Source organism: Echeneis naucrates, chromosome 21 (assembly GCF_900963305.1).
Source record: "Echeneis naucrates chromosome 21, fEcheNa1.1, whole genome shotgun sequence".
Taxonomy (NCBI): Eukaryota; Metazoa; Chordata; class Actinopteri; order Carangiformes; family Echeneidae; genus Echeneis; species Echeneis naucrates.
This window is the reverse complement of record NC_042531.1, coordinates 12,624,981-12,643,443: the sequence shown is the minus strand read 5'-3', so window position 1 is coordinate 12,643,443 and position 18,463 is coordinate 12,624,981. Positions and strand designations below refer to the sequence as shown.

The window sequence follows — 18,463 nt, the reverse complement described above, 5'->3', positions numbered from 1 at the left end:
TTCTTAATAAACAAAAACCGTTTTGCTTTTTACTCCTGTTTACACATTACACATCCCCAATCTCTTACTAGGCTGCACACTGATTTTCCTGTGAAGTCATCGATCAGTCTGGTGTGGAAACTGCAACCATACAGACTGATCTCTGTAAACTGATCCCGGTTGGATGTGGTGTTTTGGTTGAGTTGTCCTATTGCCCCCTCTGGTGTCTGATAAAACTCACCAATGGCCAGTGATGGGAAAGTTGTCTGTGAAGTCTAGTAGGCCATAATTACTGAATTACCCTGTTAAAGGGTAACTGTTTTAATACATTTGTAAAAGTAATGTGACTTATCACTTTTGAATATTTTTCACTGTCAATCATTTAGTCTGTGGGTACACTGCAGATATTTGATGGTCTCACAACTACTTCGTGTTATTTTTTAACAAACACAACGTTAGTTTGGGTAAGATCTGAAACCTACAACCTCTCTGACCAATGTTGGCAGCAAATGGGCAGACTGAAAATGTTCCCGTTTGTCCCAATGATGCAACAAAATGAACCTTCCGAACTTTCATTGTAACAGCATTTTGATTAGTAACTGTAATTGCATGAATTTGTGATTTCATTACACAATCCTGTCCCATATAACTGCTACCAATTAGAGAGACAGACTTACTGCCATAAACTGAGCTGCGGCCACTGTAAATGCCTCCCTCTGAGCCCAACAGGAGGAAATATGGCTGGAGGTGAGAGAAAAATAGGAAAAGTAGAGAGGATAGAGAAGTGGGTGGACAGTGATGGAGAAAAGATAACGAGAGCATTGAGGAAGGGGGGAGTGGAGAAGAGTAAGGGACACAGCGGAGGAGTGATGGGGGTAGTTGTAGCTTTCCGCAGGATCAATTCCTTAAAAGATTTTTGAGGATTCTGTCTCTGAACACATAGAAACTATTAAATCATCAAACAGACCAGAGGATCTCAATTCTGTCTTTGCAGGCCTCCCACTGTCCCACTGCTGTTCTCCGAATCTGCATGCCTTCCTTTCTCTCTGCCTGCTGCTGGTTCTTATCAAACTTTTTCAGCCACTACTGGCTGTAGATGTTGTTGAAGGGTATGGGTGGCGTTTCTCATGGAGGGTCTGCTTTCTGCTCTCCAGTCAAACTGAAAACAGGTTTTCTTTGCCTGACTCTGGTCTTGTTGTTTACACCTGACACAAGACACCTAACCCTGCTGCTGGGCTCTTCATCTGCCGTCATCATCATCATTATCATCTCACTTTCCTCTGGAACCTCTCTTGGCTCAGTTTGTCACTTTTTTGCTCTTTTGCTCCTTTGCCCTCATCTTGAGGAGGAAGGCAAATTGACTCTTACTTTCTTCCTTTCCCGTCTTTCTGTTTCATCATCTCTTTCTTCTTTTTCTACCCTGCACCTTTGAAGCTCATGCAGCCTTCGGTCTGTACTCCATCTTTATTACTCTCAAAACTTTTCTTTGCTCTCTCCCTCTCTCCTTGGGGGTCACCTTCTTGATGCTCAGAACAGTCTCCCCTTCGACTAGGAGAGAACTTGGTGTATGCACCTGGCCTGCACAGTAATTTTAAAACTTTACTTTAGTGGTCAGTCAGCGCTGTGCCTCTGCTCTCATTACATCCCTGTGTACCTTTGTTAGTCACTGAACAAAGGGATCCCATACAACGCACCCATACAGGCTCCTGAGTCAATCACAGCTTCACCTGGGGGCTGGAGGATGGTTTATACTCTCAACAGGTAGATATAGATAGATAAATAGATATAGATACATTAATAAAATGATATATGTATGTATATATTTTTTTATGTATAATACATACACAAAGACACGGACCAGTGGAAGACCAGAATTGTTGGCTGGGGTTCTGCCATCATGAGTGTTTCTGTAGGCAGCAGTGAATATCTGATAATGTCACGGGAGCAGGGATGTCTACAATCCTCAGAGTTTAATTGTACTGAATATTAAATTGTGCATTATCTTCTCATGATGTCTGGGCCAAAAGGAATGTAATGAAACAGGAAGTGGCCTTTCTATCTGACGTGACTCATGAATTGGTCTCAGTTTGATGTCCATTGCTCTCTATTTCAGGCACATCATGCTGCTACTTTGATATCATATCTCCCCTAAGATAGGCTGAAAACCGGAGCCTTGTGAAGCACGTAAAAGTTATTCTGGTTTCCACTTTACACACTTGCATGCAATCACAATGTGCAAACCCAAATACTGAAAAACTGCACATGAACACACACACACACAATTCCTTCCTTTCTTCCTCTCATCCTTCTCATCCTTGTGGCACTCGTGCAGCAGCTCAACTCATTGGCATGTGTGTATGTGTGTTTGGTTCGTTGCCTGGCAACATGTACCCAGTACCCTCATGAAGGATGAAACCAGCTGAATACCCCTCACCTACAGACACAATTTAGATCACACTTTAACATTATAGGACTTTCACTGTCCTTCAGTCTGCCCTCTCTTTCAGCATCTTGATATGTCTTTGTAAAGTTAAATTAAAACACAGCTTTTCTATGTTTGTTTATGAAGTCCAGAGTTTAAATAAAGGATTGTCAAACTATTTCCCATCATGCTATTTTCTCATCATGTAATTAACACCTCTTGGCTCCCAAGATCGTTTCCATTCAACAAGCCACAGGCTCCCTAAAGTATTACTGTAAATGAAGATTATAGAATAGATGAAGCATACTTCAAGTTATGTCTCAAAAATTAAATTTTCTATAAGGTATTGAATAAAAAGATGGTGCGTGTAAGCCTGCTGATAATGGTGAAAATAATCAGGGGTATATTTTCTGTCTAGACACAGTCAAACTGTATGACTGAGGAGTTGGTCTTTTTAAAAGGTGGCTTTGAAATGGACATAATGTGTGACATTGATCTCTGACTCATTCATTCTGACCTTTTTTTTTTTTTTTTTTTTTTTTTTTAGAATTCAAACAACCACATCTATATTATGGTTAATATACATACATATATATATTTTAAATTACTATGTCACATTGTATCCTTAAAATAGAATCATGACATGACCGAGTGGTGTTTGGTTGTTGGTATTCTTAGACTTGATGCATGTCTGTGTCTATCTGATAGCTGTTTTCCCAGCCATCCCAGGATCTGGCTGCTAATTTAGGATCCTCTGATTCTGGAGTATGGGTCAGGTATTGCTTGTGTGTCTGGGGTTGTTAGGCAACCTGTAGGTAGCTAATTTTCTTCCCTGGACTGATGATACAATCTTCAACTGGGAAACTCCAGGATGGCTGCTCCAGTCATATCAGCACATAACGCGCTCAAGTCACATCATGGTTATATCATTCATCATCATTTCCCATCATCTTTACCAGTGAAACCCCTCCACATTTTTGGTATGAGAGAGTAGTTAGATGGGAAACCACATAGAGCAACAGTTTTAGTCTGTGACTCTAAAACTCCTATCTGAACCCTTTTAAGGGGAAGTCAAGGTTAGTGGGATGAGTGCAGCAGTGAAATTACAAACTGCAGGACTCATGTTAAAATCCCATGAGTGACACCATTAGAACGCTCTCTTCTGAAATGTTTTTCTGTCCAAGTCTATTTATGGATCTTTACTTGACTATGTGGACCATTGGTTTTCAAAAAAAGTACAGTCAGGGTCCTGGTCAGAGGCCTGATGTCTATCTAATATCTGCATGAGCAACTAAATGGGACAATAAAATAGTCAGGCTAATTATATATAAGGCAAAACAAAAGTTAGGCATAATTTCCTATGATATCCATTTTTATTAATATGTAATTTTTCATTTATTTAAATGTGTTTGTGTTTCTGTACACAGAATATTGAGGTTTTACCTTGGATAATGTAATAAAGAAGAACATCTGTGTTAAATGACTTTTGCTGTAAAACGATTGATTGGTTTGCATGGTTTTGCAATATTAAGTGAAATGTTCTCTATATTTGATATTCAGTATTAGAGTTAAATTGTCAACGTGTCGTGACATGTCGGTAAAATCAGCATCATTGTTGTTATTTTTATTGCGGTTCAGCCCCATGATCCTGTCGATGTGACTGGACAACAGAGTTCAGACGGGAAAACTAAAAATAGAGCTGACACCACTGGCAGCTGACACACAGACTGCCCTCTGAAACGCAAATACATGGAGGACCACACATTAAGGCCCCTCCACCTCCAACAGATACACACATGGTGATTCAGGGATGTTATAGGTCGTGGGAGCAAAGATTTTATAACAAGGAGTCTACTTAAAGAGCTGAATGATCTGATCTGATGGATATATGTCTGTCGTTGGGCATTGATACTTGTATAAACCAGGCTTGACTAACATCTCTCCCACTGTCTGACTGTTTGGGCAGGACAACACAGCCTGTTTTCATTCTTATTGGTCCATAGAGGTTTGTGACATCACAAGCACAGCTCCTCTCAGCCTTATCCTATCAGTGTCATCAACCAGTGTAGCTGGTAACACCTGTATGGAAATATTTAGCTTGTGCAGGAAACTGTATAATTATTATGACTCTACTTGGACTTCAGTGCATTATTTAGCTCTTTACACAACTAAAGTCATCATCGCCATTCCGATCAACACATTTACACATAGTAGGTCCTAAGACACGGAGCAGGGTACGCATGCCTTAGGAGCCTAAGCTTGGTCTCAGCTGCAGCTCTGGGTTTCTGGCATGTCCACCTGTTTTAGACCAGCGGCATTCATTCATTCATTCTCACGCACAGCGACGAACACACAGAAATTTCTGGAATAAAGCTGCTGACAACTTCGATTTGTGATCCTATCTATTAACTTGCTGGAAGCTTGCCTTAACCTTGACTTCCTACTCTTCCTCTATTTTTATATGGAATCGAATGTAATAAGGTGAAATGCAAGAATACTTATTGCTAATTTGTATTCAGCACTACAAAACATTCACATGGCGCACTCTAGCAGATGTACACAGATTTGTACACTCACTCCTGCTGGGAGTAAGTGTAGTGGAGAGCTCTTTTAACAAAATGGAGTGTACGACCTTTCTGGCAGCAGCTCTCTCAGTAAAACAGTACTGCTACTTATGTAACCAAGGGTAAATACATAACTCTACCATAACTGTATAGCCACTGTTGTCCCAGTAAATCAAACATAGTATATAATACATTCTAATATATCAGCATCAGCCAACCGCTAATATCCGTTTCATTTTCCTGGAATTCAGGTTTTGAAATTGATAGTAAATCTGACCGTAAGACATTTCTGCCTTTATGATCCAATTTCTTTAGCGCCATAAAAGTGGCATTATGTACAATTACAGAAAATATGCCAATTTACTGTATTTCAAACATGTGAGGCTACTTCAAGATGACTAAAATGGGCTGTGATCTACCTCTCCCTCTCAATGTGGTATACTGATAGTGCTTATGAAGGAAGCCTATACTGTCTCTACAACAACTTCCCATGTTAACATTCCTGCACTCACTGAGACCAAGAGACTGACTGGTTCAGTTGCCTGGTCACTCAATCATTCATCTATCCAAGAACACAACTAACAGAAAGCCCACTGTCATTTCCAGCTGTTGAAACCAGACCCATTGGACAGCTGAATTGAGGGTGAGCAACAGAACTGAGAAGGGGGGAGAGGAACGGCAAGATAAGTGGGGCAGTAAGAAAATTAGAAGGGGGGAGGGGACATTGAGGAAAGGTGTAGAAGGCACATCAAGAATCCCCAATAAATTGATGACAAAAAATGCCATTAGCCTGAGGAATATTTTAAAGTTTCTGAAAATAAAGTGGAGGAAGAGGAGGACTTCTTATTTAAAAGGTGATCATTTACACTAAATATTGATACAACTGAACTAACATTTAATTTGCAACACCAACCCAAAAAAAATGTTTTGTTGATTTAAGTTTTACTAAAGCAGCCAGTTATTATCAACAGTCATCTACGTGCCCAGTCTGCAAAAAGCACCATTAACGCTCATTTAAGATGATTAGATAAAACTGTTTGATGATATAAACATGGAAATCTTTCATATCTTAGCCATGAAGAAATTTCTCAGAATGGGCCAAGTGATCAATTAAGGGAAAATGGGGTGGAGTAGTGAGGGTACACACGTGGGTGAAGGCAGACAGATGGATGACGGAGGGGATGGGTCAGGGTGGGAGTGGGCGTGGTAAATCTACAAATAGCTGCACTCTGTGTCCGTACTTCATTTAGTTTCCCTCCCAGTTGCCCAGCAGGACAGTTGGGTCTCAGTACCTCCAGCAGCTCCATCAAGCCGAGGAAACAGTCAACCAGCCATGAGCAAGTCCTACTCCTCTTCAGCCCAAAGCGCCTCCTCATACCGCCGCACCTTCGGCTCCGGCGTTGGTTCATCCCCAATGTCTTCCCTCTTCTCTGCTGGAGGAGGCCGCAGCTCTGCAAGCCACATGTCTACCAGAGTCTATGAGGTCAAGAGCTCTGCCATCCCCTCCTTTTCCAGCTACAGGGTTTCCTCTGGCGCCGGAGGAGCTGGGTTCGGCTCCTCTACAGCCATGCGCACCTACGCTGGTGAAAAACTTGACTTCAACCTGGCAGATGCCATGAACCAGGACTTCCTCAACACAAGGACCAACGAGAAGGCCGAGCTTCAGCACCTCAATGACCGCTTTGCCAGCTACATCGAGAAGGTGCGTTTCCTTGAGCAGCAGAATGCGGCACTGACAGTGGAAATTGAGAAGCTGAGAGGTCGTGAAGGGCCCGGCCGTGTGGCTGAGATGTATGAGGAGGAAATGAGGGAGCTGAGGAGGCAAATAGAGGCCCTGTCCAACCAGCGTGCCCGAGTGGAGGTGGAGAGAGACAACCTGGCTGATGACCTGCAGAAACTTAAGCTGAGGTAAAATTGGAGAGATTGAGTTGTAAGAATGTGTGGATGATTGTCCAGAAAGGATGGAATACATTTGGTGTTATATGTGACGCTGATACGTCAAATAGCTTTAGATGGAACTTCCACAGTAGAAGTGTACTGCAACAGGCCAATCAAAAATTTATAATTTATGGTTTCAATTCTGACACTCAGCTTTTATTTGCAAAACTAGCCCATATATAAGTTGATGGTCCATTAGCATAATGTTCTATTTGCAACAGTTATTAGAAGCCTGGACAGATGAAACTCTTTCAAAGTTGTTTAGCTTTTAAAGATTTGTCTCACGTCTCTTTTCATGGTCCCAATGTGTACCAGGCACACATTTGAACAATAGAGTTGGTGCACTGCTGAATGTTGCGGGATGAGAAAATGAGGAGATATGGTAAGCAGGAGAAGAGTAGATTTTGTCTTCCTGATTCATGGAATGAAAGAGTTGGTTTCTCAATCTTTGGCTTTTCATTTCCAGAGGTTTTGATTACATTTTGGGATAAAGGGAAACAAAATAACCAAGAAGAGATTGGAGAACAGACTGATTTTGTCACGGATGACCAACCTTATACAAAGCTATTTTATCATTCATTCACAGGAGATAGCAGGGCAAATTAGAGAGGGGGAGAGGGAGCGTGAGAGAGAATCATTGGACTAAGGCTGAGAAAGACAGATAAAATTTCAGTCTGACTGAAAGAAGAGACATTAAAAAAAGAAAAACATTTGTACAAACAGCCTTGTATGTATGTTTACGAAGAGAGAGGACCAAGAGGGAAAAATGTCAAGAAATTCCACCAAATGCACATCAGCTTGTGTGAGTGCATATCTGCTCTGAATGTGTTTTTGAGTGTGTGCATGTGTGAGAGAGCATCACACAGTGAGAGCTCTGATGTGGGTGTATCGCTGAATTGTCTATTTGTAGCTACTAGGTCACTTCAACAGCGAGTAACATCACTTAAATGTATAGAGGTACACATACACACAGGCAAAATTGCACTCTCATCCCCAAACACACACACACACGTACACACACTCTTTTTATCAGCCCTTTTTAAATTGTTGCCTGCAGCACTGAGTGAATCTTGCCAAGGCACCTGCTGCTCCCACTGATATCAAAATACTCACAGAAACCTCCTGCCAGCCAACAGTTGTAATGCCTGCATGCAGACACAAGCAGGATGACAGCAGAGCTCGCAGATAGCGCCGGCATCTCAATTATATAATCTAAAAATATTATTTGACCAAATTCTTCCTTTACCGATATTTTGCTGCGGCAGCAAGAAGTGAAAAATAAAGTGTGTTTGCCACACACCACACACATCAGCAATATAACAAGACACTGTGAACAGGAATAACAGATGAAGAGCCTGCTGAAAATTAGCTTTGAAGAAGCACTATGAGGCTGTTTCGTTATGTATAATATGTTAAGTTGGAAGCGCTGGTCCAATTAGCATGAAAAAAATGTAGTACCACGATTCAAACAACCAAAGTTAATTCAATTAGCTTTTAACAAACCTTCAAATCATCATAGAAAACCAAACAGAATAGCAGGAACAGAGATTCATCAGCGTGTATTCTACACTCAGCTAGAGTTTCCACTTCATTCTTCAGGCTAAACAGCTGAATTGTTAATTCTGGATACACTAACAGCCAAAGGCAGACCTCTGTGACTTTTTCAGTGTTACCCTCCTGACTGTGATTGTGAGAACAGCTGCACCACAGATAGTGACAATGAATGTGTGTGTATGTACAAAATAAACACTGGATTGTGAAGTGTCATTATCCAGCTAGACCTATTACAAAATTAGCAGGAGCCAAACAGACCAGAGAGCAGAAGTTGTCGAGGAATGACAGGTGGTTACTGGTTTATCTGTCTTTTTATTGTACCCTGAGGAAGAAACCATGCTCTCCAATGCAGTTGAGTTTCTATCCACTTGTGTTATAACTTTCCTGTTTCTTTTTTCTGTCTGCTCTGCCCTTCCTCTTTTCAGACTGCAGGAGGAAATTCACCAGAAAGAAGAGGCAGAAAACAACCTGTCTGCCTTCAGAGCTGTATGTTTTTCCCCCATTAAACCACTTATTTATATTTCAATTTTTAGTAAAAATCCTCAATATCAGTCTTAAGATTGCCCAAAATTACTTCAGATTTTCCCCTTGGGGTTAATGAAATATTTCTTGTTCTGATTCATCTCCAATTTCCTCTTCTGGTTAACTTTCTCTGTTGGTTCACATAGCAATTTTTTTGTTGTTGTTGTTTTTGTTTCCAGGATGTTGACAATGCTACTCTGGCCAGGCTGGACCTGGAGAGACGCATTGAGAGTCTGCAAGAGGAAATTGCCTTCCTCAAGAAGATCCATGAAGAGGTTTGTTGATCTGAATATAATGTTCATGTTGGCGCCTCAGTGGAGGCCAACACACCTGCAGCAATATGTGTATGCATGACAGTAGGGCGGTGTGTCCTGTGATATCAGATCTGAGCCTCTGCACCCACGCAGCTGTTCAAGGAATCATATGTGTCACACAAGCACACCCACAAATATTTAAACATAGTAATTATGGGCAATTACTCATTGTCATTTGTGCTTTCTTCTAAAATGTAACAATTTACTCAAGCAGCTGTTATGCACAGCAAAAGCAATAAGCGCAGCAGATATATTTCTGTGCTTTTGCACCCTTAATTTTCACGCACAGACATCAAAGGACATACTCAGCCACAGTCAGACACATGTTGTCACTCTTGAGGTCCCTTCCTGTCATTTTGACTACCCTGCCTCCACTCTGACCTCTCTGAAATGCTGAACTGTGGATATGTTAAAGACAGTATGTCAGCTGTTGTCTCTATGTACGTGCATTTGTGTGTGGATATGAACAGATGCAAAGTCTATATATAACTTTTGGTCGGACCAGAAGACAGCTGAGTGAGACCAGAGCTTACTGATTTGAAACTCGTAGTTTTACAGTGACCAAATCAGCCCTGCATCTTTCAAGATTTCCAATAATATTGACTCAGAGTATCACTGATGAAATGATTAGTGTAACTTTTAGAATAAATATCATTTATATGCTATTCTGACTTTCTTGTTTTTATATTTTAACAACCATCCCTTTCTAAAATTCGAGTGTTAGTGTAAGTGGCGGGGTGTCATGATGATTTAGATTTTTCTAACCACACTATCATTTTTTAAATTCTCTTGTCCCCTTGCAGGAGATCCGTGAGCTGCAGAGCCAGATGCAGGACACTCAGATCCAGGTCCAGATGGACATGTCCAAACCAGACCTGACTGCTGCTCTGAGGGACATCCGCATGCAGTACGAAGCCATCGCTGCCAAGAACATTGCAGAGGCCGAAGACTGGTACAAGTCTAAGGTATGACGGAAACACACACACAAACGCACATACACAGGCAGCCTCTTTCAGCTGTCACATGACTAAAACCTCACCCCTTCTCCGCTCAGGTGTCTGATCTGAACCAGGCTGTGAACAAGAACAATGATGCTCTGCGTCAGGCCAAACAGGAGAGCATGGAGTACAGACACCAGATCCAATCCTACACCTGTGAGATCGACTCACTCAAAGGCACTGTGAGTGCTTGCTTCAGCCTCTTGCACTATTTCAACATGGAAGATTTTCTCCTTCTTTATGTCTCTTTCATTCATTGTCCCTTAACTCTTCAAACCCAATGTCTGTTCCCTTCAGAATGAGTCTCTGCTGCGCCAGATGAGAGATATGGAAGACCGCACGGCCCGTGAGGCTTCTGGTTATCAGGACACTATCACACGGTTGGAGGAAGACATTGCCAAGATGAAGGTGATTATTGTAGAGAGTTTAGGCTGTCTCCATAATCTACTCAATTATAGAAAATTGTGTCAAGTAGTCACGTCAGTGATTCTAATCACTGACTCATGGATTCAGCAACTGCATCACAACTGCATGACTGATAATGAAAATTACTGCCAGCACCTATGAATGCAACAAAAACACATCCAATAGGCACACTGTTTGTGACTTTATAAGAGTCTTATTTGCATTTTGAGAAATGCATTTTAGCAGGCAATAAAAGCTTTATTGAACTGATTTAAAGGATGATATGGCCCGCCACCTGAGAGAATACCAGGATCTCCTCAATGTGAAGATGGCCCTCGATATTGAAATTGCCACCTATCGTAAGCTGCTGGAGGGAGAGGAGAGCAGGTGTGTGAGCATGTGTGTGCTGTTCACATTTAAATGTGGGTAAAATTACACAGCATTTGTGCCAAACTGTGCTATGGCTATCATAATCTTCCTTTTCTCAATGAGGTTTGTCGATCCTCCACTGTGCTCCTCTTTTCTCCAGGATCACTACCAATGTGCCTGTCCAGTCTGCCTTTTCCTCTATTGGATTCAGAGGTAGGAAGAACATTACACATAATTTCATTCGTGCAAAAATAGCCAGAAAATCTATTTTGCATTCCATATGAGTCAATAAGGGGACAAGAAACGCCTAATTATAGCTTCTGACTGTATATGGTCAGAGCTATTTTGAGGTTACATGTTCATATCTGCAGTATCTCATTTTGTCCACTGTGTGGTGATATATGATGTGTCAAAACCTCCGTGGCTCTTGGATTTACAAACGCAATCATTCCAAAGCCGCAAAACAATAAAGTCACAATTCAGTCAACATTTGATGCATTAACAGTTGAAACAAGTCATTAATATCTTACACCACTCACCCTGATCAGTATTGAAACAATGAAACAATGAAATGCCATTATAGATGATGTCAGAGGTACTGCCATGAATCATTTATACCAGTGAATTTGTTTGAGTTTGGATATTGAGAAGGTTGTACTCTGCAGACTGTTTAATGGCTGTCCTTGTAATTTACATGCAGTCATTTGGGTGTTTGATGCTGACAAACGCTGTAAGGGCAATATTAAACTAATATCTGGAGCTTTATATAGCCTTTACACAGCCAAGTTTCATTTATGAGTCTATGAAACAGAAAAAGATCTGTATAAATCTGTTCTTACAGAGACCAGTCCTGAGTCCCAGCATCAACGCTCATCAGAGGTTCACTCCAAGAAGACCGTTCTCATCAAGACCATTGAGACCCGCGATGGAGAGGTTTGAGCCCTGCATGTACACACACACACACACACACACACAGAGATAAGAGTTTAGCTATTATCCAAAGGAGCTATTTCGCTTTGTTGCTGTGTATTCTCATCCACATGAAGTATTCCATGAGTCAGGGCTCTAGTGCCCAGTGTGTAAGTCTGGTTCCAGTGTCCCATCTAATTTACCTTACCATCTAATCACCAGTTTAAAAGAAAGAAATGTCTCTGTTTGCCTTGATTTCTTTCCCACCTTTTAATTTCCATCTTAAATAGGTTTCTTAGGTTCGCCAGTGCATTATACTGCCTGGGGAAAAGGTAGCACTCACTGGGAGCTGAGATCTCAGCTACAGCAACATTTCTAGTCTCTCAACCAAATGGCTTTAGGCTTGCAGTTTGCATCAACCTAGTGTAACAAAGCAACGCTCCACATTGGCTTCTATGAACAAGCGGATTCACTGTCAGTGAGGCGGCCTACAGTAGCATCAGTATCGGCCTATTCATTGTTGATAGAGAATATCCTCACATCCAATCAGCAGTAGTATGCAGACCTGATATAATGAATGCTGTTTACTCATTTCATTACAATATCTCTTTCTGTCCTTTTCAGGTGGTCAGTGAGTCCACACAGCACCAGCAGGACATCATGTAGACAAAAGGAGGCAACATGAGAAACCATATATATGATAAGCAAATAAATTAATAAAGTGTTCAAATATATACATTTTCCTACATGACTACGATCATTTATAAGCTGTGGCCATTTTCAGTTACCAGCTGCTGACCACATCAACTTATTTTAAAGAATACTCAGAGTTACAGCAGTATATGCAACCAGACAGCTTGCACATCTTTACACAATTTTCTATATACACAAGAAACAGGCGGTACTATGGAGGTACAGGCACTGCCTTAAGCCTGACTTTAAACCAAAGCCATTCCAGAAATGTATACATTACTCATGCTACTTTCTATCTTTCAGAGACACCTGGAATTGTCATGCTTTGTCGGCAAATAATATAAAGATTGGTACAATTCAAATGAAAAAAAATATATCTTTTATGTGGCAGCATTTGCCGATTGCCTATAAGGAAGTTTGCAAGACACGTGAAATGCTGTGGTCAATTATAATATTGTAACAGTAATTTTCACTGCCCATTTTCTCAGTATTATGGGCAAATGCACAAATATATGACGGAATCAAGGAGGATTTTCATTTGTCTAGCTGATTTAAGAAACGTGACATGTTGGTCTAAGGTTTGAAGTATGTCAGAAACACAAACAATTTCTGAAAAAGGAAGTCAGTCTTGTTTTAAGTTTGACCTCAGTAGCATGTGCTGGATGTTTGATTGAATATGAACGGGTAAATATGGCATGATTCTTCATTGTGACAAAGGTCCCAAATAAAAACATTTACGATCATCATTTGTCACGAGAATTTGTTTGCACACAATCTTGTTTGAACATAGCCCAGAGAGCACCTTTATATTGGTTCTGTTGTGAACTGTGTCTACCAACAGCATTCATCATCTGACGGGTATGGTATTAGTTTTTTAAGATACCAGCCAAGCCTTTCCTAGCCAAGTGTAACATTTCTCTGTCACTATTTAATTCACTTTTAGACTGAGAGTAAGAGGTGCAGTTCATTTGAAATGATCAGTACAACACTGGTTATATTGCAGAGAAACGTGAACAATGGCTTGCTAATAAGATGGTCCCAGTCATGCTTTGTTTCCAGCAGATTAGCACAGCACCAAGAATTACAGTCTGTGCAGTTTGTTTATGAAAGCACTGGACTGAAAATGTCAGTGGAGATAAAAAAGAAAAGAAAAAGTCGAGATGGGGGAGGAAAAGCCAAAGAAAGACAGACACTAAATGAGAACGCAAGAAAGAACAAGACCGAGAGGGTGGCAAAGAGAAAATGAGAAAAATGAAGGTGGGGACAAATGTAATGAAAACGTTATTCAGCGACACCAGAAAAAGAAAGGGGAGATTTAATGGAAGAAAAAAAACCAATCAAAGAAACACCCAAAGAAAGTTATTCACTGTAATTAGTGGAGCTGTGCCAGACCTTTTTGTCTCCCATCACTGTTTCCTCACAATCCTGACAGCTTCCCAGACATTATAGGTCAATAAATAGCATCTTCCTCTTTCCCATTTCTTTGGAATGAAGCCATTTTACTCCTCTGATCTGCCAGCAGCTGGTCAGAGTACACGTTCACTTCGGCTCACTTATTGATGCTTGTAAAAAACACTCCTTATGAGTGCGCCTCTGACTGAATTGTTATTTGCCAGATGCAGAGTTGGACAACCTGAACTATTGATTATTACAAAGCTGATGAAGAGTTGTTGCCATGTGGCCTGAACACTATAGGTCAGAGAACATCACTGCAACCAGCCAACCGGATGCACCTCAGTGGTTCTTCATTGAGCTGCAGAGCAAAGATAAAGTGAGAAGGAGATACCAGGCTCATAATATTAACACTGGGAAAATCCGAGAACCTATGTTTTTTTTTTTTTTTTACATAAACACAATATGCATAAACAATCCTGATAAGGTCTTTTTGCTGTGTTGTTTCAAGAACGTAGAGACAGTAACCAAAATAGACGAACTTACTTAAAGCGGAATGTGTTACAGGTGAAAAAGCCGAGCAGCTGGGACTGTCCCTGGGGAATTTTAACAACTAGCTGTCTGTCTGGAAAATGCTTCAGTCTTGATTCAGTCTTTCTTTCAGCAGCTTTTACAGGGAAATTATGGACCGGAGGGGGCACACCTTGTTTACCGGATTCACCTTCAGGACCGGAAGTACAACCTGGATATCCGCCAAACTGTCCAAATCATTGTGTCCAGAGGGGACAAGACTTATTCATAGATGTGAGCATAAAATGGGTCTGTTGTAATGGACACTTGTGTTGGAATAAACACATTAAACGGGAGGAATGGCGCCTTTGAGTTTGTTGACAGGACATCTGTACGGACGTCAGTTACAGATCTTTGTTGTCATTTTTTTACGAGCTCTAAACTTTTTGAGAAGTTAAGAAGACCGGGAGGTTTTATTTTTACCGGGAACCGGGACGCGGTCAACAAACTGGATAAACCTCACACAGATGAGCTGCCTTCACACATCAAGGTATTTGGATTTTGAGTCTGTTATTGATTGTTTTTTAGTTGTGTGTCTGTTTTAAATCAGTATTTAAGCTGCTTCATCACTAGGTGTTGACGTGTATGAATGTGTTTTCTTCATATCTCCCGCTGTAAGTGTTGAGTTTGAAAATCGTGGACCAAGCTGTCCTGCTTTTTATTCCACACCACGATGACAGGCTTATTCTTTGTGTAGTCCACTGACACATACTAAAACAACTGCAACTACCGACCAGACCAAGCAGTCTTCTGAACTGAGACTTTGTGTTTGTCTATATATGTATGGTTTTTGTTGTGATGAATGCACCCCTGTTAATGCAGCTGTGAAGGAGCAGTAGAGACAACAAGAAATTTAGATTGTAGAATCACAATGTTTATCATACTTTAGGTCCATATAAATTCATGCTCAATAATAAGAATGACCAGATTATTTATACAAATGTAAGACGGGTGGTAGGAAAATTAATTGCTGACTCGTAACTGTTGAGTTAGGGACAACTGCTGATAATCCGAAAGTTTCTTAATTCGGATTTTCAACATCACATGTTGAAACACCAGGCTGATAATGATACAAGTGCATCTACCACCCAGCCAAAGCAAACCAACTGGACTTACAGTAGTAACACAATATAAAACCAGTTTACTCCGTTCGAAAATAAAATCAGCTGGATAAATTACAAAGCACAAGCGATTATGATGTAAACATGAAAATGGAACCAATCATTTGTACACTTGAAAAACTATTTACAGGTCAATATCTACAACAAAATTGCTCCCCCAAAATATATTCAGCCCTGACAAGTCATTACAGAGAATAGTAGATTTGAAAAAAGCTACTTGAAAGAAGAAAAATAAAATCATCCTTTGTTTTGTCTCCAAATTACAAGCAAGAAAAGGTCCAGTGTTTAGAATTAACCTTCAGTTACCAGGTAAGTGATAATGATTCAAATGCATTACAGTAAAATCACAAAAGAACAAGACAAGACTGCAGAGCAAAGCAAAACTAGATTTGAACAGCCGCTACAGCAAAATGTTAGTTGAGTATTTGAGCAGGATAGAAGGTGACTAACCATAATGCATGTTCAGAGGAGTAAAATGATACAAATGCATATGCACTCAAAGCCCTTTTGACTGGACAGTGTAGACAGAGTTGAGGAGAAAAAAATGAAAGCGTTGGACGTCAACACTGGTTGTAAATAGTTTGGACTTTTCACATATGTTTTCCTTGATAACTCAATAATTGCACAGTGGTCACTGAAAACAGGTGGGTTATGATGCTTACGTCTGCATATCATTTAATATTGAAATACATCACACTTCATCCTTTGCAAGGTTTTACTTCAGTCAGTTACTGTTGAAAATGTGTTGTGAACCCTGGGACCAACAAAGTAAACTGCAGTTTTTTCTTTTACATGACAACAGTGACACACCGAAACACTGACACATTGGAAACAGTTACACAGGGATTCTCATGCAGTAATGGGTTAGGGTGTAAATTTCTAGTCCAGCTGTTCCAAGTCCATCACAAGAAGAACTCCAAAGCCTGCTAATGCCGAGCACAACCTTAGTATTTAGTGATGCTGTAGCATTTAAGTATAGCAGAATTTCTTCACTGAGCTAACCCTCAGAAATAAAGTCTACAAAACATATATAATACACAAAATCCAAATGGTCATGATTTGTTTACAGTTAGGCTTTTAAAAATCTATGTGCAAAAGAATCCATCATTATATTTTGGGGAATTTATTTGTCGAACTCTAATTTCAGTTGGAACAACAAGAGTATTTCAGTTCCAGTGCCAGATACAGCAGTTCCAAAGATTATAAAATAAAACAAAAATAGTTATGCTGCACTGAAAAGACGTTGCCTTACCAATCTGACTCACTTCTCTGGCTCTTCAGTACAACAATCGCAGTGTCAGCACATTCCCTTTCAAAAGTGACTGACAAATGCATGTTCAACCAAACGCATTCGGACACAAGTTTAGAAAAAAAAAAAAAAAGTCAGATAGTAAACAATAGAGGGCGCCATTTGCAAATGCTCTTATTTTACCTCATCATTTCCATGAGATTATCTTCATTTTAAACATTCTCATTTTTATCACATAACTCTTCATCCAATCCAAAAGATTCACATTTTAACTAGACCAGCATATTGTTGAAAAAGAGTCAAAACAATAGAGCACATTTTGCATACATTACAATGAATCCCCCCTCTCTGTGCAAAGTGTTTGGTACAAACCATCACTTGCCTCAGGGCTTATCTGTCCATTCACACACACACACACACATACACACAAAACCAGCATATTTTACATTTTTACCGTCATGGGTTAGGGGTTGTTCCCTCCAAACAGATGTAACGTAAACAGTCAAATTCCTGGATGACCACTTTGAAAGCAGTTAAATGTCTTTTAGCCTAAACAGCATTTTTAAGATGCTGTGAAATTCTGCACAGGTAGATTGTTGTTGGGATATGAGGTGGAAAGGAAACACGAGAGCACTTGTTTGTTTAAACTTGTTCAGCAAACAAAATTACATACAGTAGCTTTGAATTCAGTGGAAAGTAGGAAAGGGGAGACATGGCTGTCTTCTGCTCAGGTGTGTAGTTAAAACAGTTGGAGATTAATGCCATGAGGAACCTAAGTGAGATTGTAGCACATTTCCCCCTGAAAGTTGTCAACAGTGTAGGAAATGGCACCTTGAGTGATCATGAGAGATGTGTCAAAAAAATGTATTGTCTGTGAGAACAGCTTGATGCAATGCACATACAGAAACGGCCACATTACTGCATTTTGACGCAGCCGAAGAATTGTGCTTCCATGTTGGATTCAAAAGCTGTTGGTGAAGACTATGGACTAATTTCATTACTGACTTGATTTACAAAATGGCCTTTCCATGGAGAAGAGCTGCCTTTCCGTTGTGTGTCTTTCTGTGTGTTAACTGTGTTTTTATGTTGTTATGACATTTCCTCTGAGTGCTCTTCATGGAATTCTTAAAGCAATACCTTCACAACATGACGACCACATGATATACTTTTATCTTAAATGCCGCAGCCTCTTGAGGAGAAAGTAATGTTTTGATTTTTCCCTCCTCTGTAATTCCAATAGATATTGCTGCTTATTGCCTGAAGCAACCAAGTCTTGAAATCAAATGTTCTAGCAGAGTACGTTCAATAAGCTTCCCGCAAGACAGGTCCAGTTTTTTGCAATGTTGTCCAAATAAGTATAATCCAGATGCAGTGTATGATGACTCGTGAAGTTTGAGCATGTTACGTTGAGCTGAAGTCAGTTCTTGTTCCTTGTTGCCCCCTTTGTCTTCACGTTCAAAAAGA

At 40.4% G+C, this 18,463-nt stretch overlaps 1 protein-coding gene across 1 annotated transcript; it reads left to right on the top strand.

The window, feature by feature from the left end:
• Positions 1 to 6,222: 6,222 nt before the first annotated feature.
• Positions 6,223 to 13,410, top strand: LOC115061464 (desmin-like). Its single transcript, XM_029529794.1, has 10 exons — positions 6,223 to 6,873; positions 8,883 to 8,943; positions 9,159 to 9,254; positions 10,097 to 10,258; positions 10,348 to 10,473; positions 10,589 to 10,699; positions 10,974 to 11,083; positions 11,226 to 11,278; positions 11,907 to 11,998; positions 12,599 to 13,410. Exons 1-10 carry the CDS (start codon positions 6,299 to 6,301, stop codon positions 12,638 to 12,640), a joined length of 1,428 nt encoding a protein of 475 aa, XP_029385654.1. The 5' UTR covers positions 6,223 to 6,298; the 3' UTR covers positions 12,641 to 13,410.
• Positions 13,411 to 18,463: the final 5,053 nt, after the last annotated feature.